Source organism: Lottia gigantea, assembly GCF_000327385.1.
Source record: "Lottia gigantea unplaced genomic scaffold LOTGIsca_1, whole genome shotgun sequence".
NCBI classification, from domain to species: domain Eukaryota; kingdom Metazoa; phylum Mollusca; class Gastropoda; family Lottiidae; genus Lottia; species Lottia gigantea.
The window spans coordinates 2,726,445-2,733,011 of record NW_008706746.1 but is presented as its reverse complement, the minus strand read 5'-3'; the positions used below and the strand labels follow the sequence as shown (position 1 = coordinate 2,733,011).

General features: G+C 31.2%; 1 protein-coding gene across 1 annotated transcript; it reads left to right on the top strand.

Moving 5' to 3' along the window:
* Positions 1-1,394: 1,394 nt before the first annotated feature.
* Positions 1,395-1,894, top strand: LOTGIDRAFT_102843 (hypothetical protein; the record flags this gene model as incomplete). The annotated part of the gene is made up of 2 exons (XM_009045519.1): positions 1,395-1,509; positions 1,710-1,894. Coding segments are annotated over 2 exons (300 nt in total), but the record flags the coding sequence as incomplete, so codon positions are not given.
* Positions 1,895-6,567: the final 4,673 nt, after the last annotated feature.

Below are 6,567 nucleotides of genomic sequence, written 5' to 3'. Positions count from 1 at the left end.
AGAGATTGTGGAATTGATGAAGACATGATAAATCTAGTAAGTCAGCTATGATGGATCTTGGCATACACGTGGATACACTTCAAATTATGGTATTGGATTTGTTATCCACATGATGTCAGGTCTCATCATAGATTACTACATATTGTCAAAATATTGTCACACTTGCAGTTTGCATGGGAACAGAACTAACTGGACCCGAGAAGGATTCAAAAACAAACCAAACTGTAAAAAAAATTTTGATGGATCTTCTGGATCAAGATCAATGATCACGGCTAAATAGGAAATAACAAACATGCATATTGAAATATTACAAGTGATAGAGTTGTTTGAAGAAAACGTGTAGAATCTTTTTCGATATTTCAGGGTTAAGATTTTGGCTAAAAGTCCAATGATTGAAATGAATAGAAGAACACCAAAGTCTAAGAAATCCCCAGTATCAGCAGGTAAATACATTTAAGGTTGCCTATACTGTTAGATTTAGCAAAATGAATATCATAAGGACAAGGTCCTGCTATTTTATGTCTACTTTAAAAACATATTATTCTTATGTTCAAATTTTCCTCTTGGTAAGTCTACCTAATGTTGAAGATCAGGGCTGATATGGTATTTAGGTTGGAACAACAGAGGTGGCTTCATGTTCTATAACCTAATGATACATATAATAGAAAACATTGGTTTATTTGAAAAATTTCATTTGTTGTTGCGTGTCAACTTAAAAAAAAAATAGCTGGTTTGTTAAATGGCATTATGTCTAGCTTCATGCTTTTTCTGTGAGCAATTGGTTGCTTTTTATGATAAATTTGGTTGCAAGCAGATTTTTTATAAATGTTTTATTTCTTTTTACTAGAAAATAAAATTGAACAGCCAAATTTTGATGATGTAGATGAAATATTGAACAACTCGTTACAAGATGAACCAGATAGTACAACTACAAGTGAGACAGAAATAGTTCATAGTGCTAGTGAGGACACACCTACATCACTTTCCACCAGAGCTAATGGTGACACAACTGACAATACAAAGCTGGATGTTGCTCCTGAAGTAAATGTTTGTTCAACCAAGACAGAGGAGCAAAATGGCAATGATGATGGCAGTAAAGCTGCTACAGGATCTGAAGACAGTACTGGCCCAATTGAAGTAGATCCTCAGAGTTCTGAAGGTATAAATTCTTTTTATTGACATTTTTAAGCAAAAGTTTTCTTTTAATAAAAAGTCTTTTTCAGTACTTTGATATTGATTATATATATATATACAGTATGGGAATAACCAATATTATCTTGTCTGTAAATGAACTTATGTTATTCCTAAATAATTAATTCAAAACATTTCAATTGTTACGTATAACTATCAGATTGTGCTATATTTTAGACATTACAGCAGTAGAAGATACTGGTAAACACGATGTCAAATATTTCCGCAATTTAACCAAATCAGAAAGTTCTAAGTTATCAACATCCAACATTGAGTGGAATACATATCTACAACAAAATAAAAACTTAACAGAGGAAGGTGAGTTGAACATTTTGGGTAGTCCCTTTCCTTAAAGTCTTGATTGGGAAATTGTTCTGTACCACAAGATCCATACTTTTAAAGCTTGTTTGTGTTAATGTTTTTTTCATGAATAGTTATGTCATTTCTGATGTATTGCAGAGTCAGAAGTAAAAACAATAGATGTTTTCAAGTTAACTATTTATATAATATAATTACAGTTGAGGGCAGTATAAGAACAGTTGTAGGTCAATCTCAGCTTCTTATGGATCAAAGGTTTAAACAGTTCACTGGTTTAATAGATAATTGTGAATTTAACACTGGAGAGAAAGAGACTAAATGTGAAGATTTACAAGGTTTCTGGGATATGATATATTATCAGGTTAGTAAAATCTCCCGTTCTTAAGTCTAGTAATTGAATTTTTTTTATTCGTCAGGGTCTTTATTCCTAACAGGTTTTATTGATGAAACATTTTGAAAGTTTATTGCTATCTTCTCAGGTAGAAGATGTACATAAGAAATTTGAAGATTTAGGACAACGTAAAGATAAAAACTGGATATTAGAAGAGAAAAAACTGGTGAAGAAAGTGCTGAAGGTATTATATTTATGGCCCTTTTTTTAAAATTGTATATGAAGGATTGTACTGGTCCTTTGAACACCACAAAATGTGAAGTAATTTTATGCTACTCACATTACAGTTACCCATATTCATAGTACCCTTCTTCAACAAGTTAAGCCTCCCTAAAACTAACGTTGAAATATATAACTAGTGTTAAATTTTTTTTAGAAAAAGGTCACCAAGACTGCCAAGCCAGCAGCTAAGTCGAAATTTGCAGCATTCCGTGCTGAAATGATGAAAAACAAGGAAGCAGAAGGCACAAGCAAAAAACTAAGTCCACAAATGGCTACAGTTAAAACATTTGATGCTGGTTTCTTTAAAGTTAATAGCCCCGTGAAGAAATCATCTCATTTCCATTGTGAAGGTAAGTAATCATATTCTAAATTGTTTGAATTGAAAGGCATCACTGAGATTAAAGTTTTCATTCAAGTTAGTCCTGTTTTGGTCTATGCTACCATATTGTGTGACGATGACTTTATGTTTTTAAATTGATAATTCTTCAGGTGGTACTCCAAGAAAATCCAAACCACATACTCAGGACAAAACATGTGATAGACATGATCAGAAAGATGACACAGAACAAATGGACACTGAAGAATCTAAAACTGTTGAAAAAGAAGACCAAAAATCTACAGAAAACCAAGCATTTGAAAACAATGAAACAAATGGTGGTGCTACTGTTCAAAATGATGACACAACTGAATCAAAATCTGAAAATTCTAAAAGACTGCCCCTTTCTGTATTGACACCTAGTGGTCATAATGTCAGAACTCCTCGCCGAAAGAGTTACGCTCCAAATGTGCCTAGTCCACTACTTCAGGATATCACACCTAAACCTAAAACCAGACGCAGCCTGGCAGCAAATATGGCTGCACAAGCAATTGATGCCATTGATGTGTGTCCTCTAACATCAAGTGATACATTCATGACAACTCCTAAATCTACTGGTAGATCAAAACTAGGAACACCTAAAGTTACAGAAGATGCTACTCCCAGAAGGTCAGTACAAATTTGTTAGTTAAAAATAGACACTACATCCTCATATCAAGATTTATGTTACGGCCACTCCTTAAGCAGCAATTTCTTGTCCTCCCAATTAATGTGGCTTAATATAGTTATACAAAAAAAATTTGAAATGATGTTAAACCCTCTGCCTGTTTGTGTAAATAAAGACGGTATGCTAAATTCAATGTCTAGTTTTATCAACTATTTTTTCAGAAGAAGTCTTCGTGTTAGAAAGTCAGTATGTTTCAATGAAACACCATCAAATAAAACAGAACCTATCATTGAAACTGATGATTTATCATTGTTCTTACAACCTACTGTTCATTTATCCTCACCAGTCACTGATAATACTTTACTATTAGATGAAGATTCCCCTTTTACATTGAAACATTTTGAAGAAGCCCTTTCTGCAAAGAAATCAACAAGAGGTAGGTAAAACTTGCTAAACTTCCACTGTTGTTTCAGATATGTTGCATAAATATATATATATTCTTTAAAAAAAAAAGATTCAAGTGCAGATCCTCTGCTGTAGATAATATTATGGACACAAATGATGAGACTTTAGAAGATAGGGCCTCTTTGAAACTTAAGTTTTTTTTGAAATCATACTTAAAAGATATGTATTATGTTTATTTTCTTAATTCAGCATCCTCAAGAAGGAAATCAACCAAAAGAAGTCCATCTGATGAGAAAAGAAGAAGATCAACACGTAGAAGTGTTCATTTTGATAAATCACCTGCATGTACAGAAGGTTTGTTTCATTAGTTCTATCAGGTTTCATATAGTGTTTAAAAATGCATTGATTTTTAAAAGTATTATGATTAAAGATGCAATCTCATATATAAGACTTAAAAGTTCTAATTCTTTATGCTGGAATATTTAATTTAAATATTGTGCAGTAGTTTACATTTTATACAACAACAAAAAATCAAAATATGACACTGACATACAACTTCTTAGTATTAATTCTGTGTGTTGTTTTTTTGTAGTAAAACCAAAAGTAGATGATTTATTATTTACACCACCAAAACAACAAACATTTTCTACACCTACCAGTAAATCTGTAAGTATTTACTATCAGGTATTAGATATTAATGAAAATTGTTATAATACTGTTCACATCAAGGAAAAAATTGTTAGCCTAATATATGAAAATGCCCTGATAAACAGTGATGTATCCTTAAACGCAATGTGGATGTGTGACACTAAACTGGCCTTGAATGTCTTTGAATTTATCTCCCTTCATTTGGAAATTTTGGTCTTTTTTTTTTAAAAGGTTGATATTTTTAGAAATACCCTGAATTAGTGTGTTTGGCAAGTTCCCACTGATTTTTTTTTTATGTTTTCCAGAGACCAAGTTTACTTTTTACACCACCAGGAAAGGAAAATATGTCAATAGATACAGACAACCTGATATCTTTTACTCCTTAATTTCTGTATGTAGTAACTATAGTGATTTGATATAGAGTGCTTTATTCTCATATTTCTTCTATATTTCATTCTGTCATGTTTGTACTTTATTTGTTGTTTATACTGTGGTTAAAATGTACAATAACCACAACATAAGTTTTGTGAATGCCATAGTTTTATATCTTTATGTCATACAACTGCTGTGAAATTATTTATTTTTGTGGGCACCAAATTTCAAGAATTGACTGCTCCTGATATTTTGAGCCTCCTTGAAAGATAATAATTTTACATGATATCATAATCATAAAAAAATGTTGACATCATAATAATTTCATAACCTTATATACATCTATCATTGTGTTTTTATTATTCTACCTTTCCTGTGTCTTCTATCATTTCAATTGCATTCTTTGGTCTATTTGATGATTTACAAATTTAATGAGACTAAAGCCTTTACTAGTATTATAGGCATGATAAAGAACCAAGATGCATTTTAGTAGTCATTATAATATTGCCTATATGCATGGTTTGTATTTATGTTCATCATTAATTAAATTCTTTCATCAAACTGCACCAAGTCATTTTTTCCCAATATCCTTTAAGACCCTTGAAAATTTGGTTGCTTTGATATACATATTTTCTTATAGTTAATCAATCTGTTTTGATGTGATTTCTAGAACAGATGAATGTTATAGCCAATGTTATCAAAATTATTACATAGTTCAAACAATTTACTAATACTTATTTGTATAAAAAACACTATTTTTGGTCATACTTTTTACGATTTTGGCAACCATATAGTTCTGTCTGGATGTGTTTCTTGATGTCCCTATGCCCACTGGTAAAATTTTGATTGGGTATTCAAGACTTAGACAAAGAATTTGAATCTATGATTGCAGACAATTCCCCTTCTAGATCATACCTGACCACAGTAAGTCAAATAAACCATATATTTACAAATAACTTTATTTTCACAGCCACACTCACTTCAGTTTACACAATACATTGGACAAAACTTGTTAACATATTATCAATAGAACAATAGAGGCAAAGTTTATATGTGATAAAAAAAGAAAGAAATAACAAATTGACATATGGTCCTCTAATTTTGTGCTCTGTATAAACCTGAAGTCAAGCTTTAAAAAAAAAAATGCAATATAAGAACATTTTTGTTTCTAATAACTGACCAGACTTTTTATTATTGTACATAAGGTTATATGCTTGTGCAGCTGACACATGTTCGGAAATTGAATTCTCTCTCTCTCTGTGTAATTAACATGTATTGCCTAATAACAACTTTTTAAAACTATTTAAGTATAAAAATCAATACCAGATTTGTGAATGAATGATAAAGACAGATAGCTGGAAATAGAGACCAATATTTACATTACAATGAGCCACGTGTAGACCAATGCCTAGCATATGTGATTTTATTAGAAAATTAATATATTTACTTAAACCATAACAATTTAGCACTATAATATTTACAATTTAATCAATGTCCTGAACAAAAAAAATCTAACAACACAATGCACTAATAAATACACCCAATCAATGCTCTCAGCTTAACATATATTGCATGAGATAGTTGAGTCTAGGCTTTCACCCCTTCTACCTATGATGAAATGATCATAGCGGAAATAAATGAAGAAATACAGTAACTGTAAAATGAAGCAATGATAAATTGCTTTAAAAGACTTAACACAATCATACCTTACTTACTGTAACAAGATCTTCACACGAAACATATTGATTTTTCTCTCTTAAGATAAAAGGCAATCTAGCCTGATCATTACAGCCATACACTACTCAGCCTTTATTTCAAACTAGTGAAGTAGGATGGGTTCTAGTACCATCACACTTGACAAACAATATTTATACACAATCATAACATGGTGGGAGCTTTTATTCATCACAGGTAAATATCATAATGATGCCTTGTTTGAGAGTGGATTTATATAAAGTAAGCATTATTGCTACAATATGTAGAATACATTGTTAATCATGGTCCACAATTGCATTGAAAACATAACCTGAGATTTTT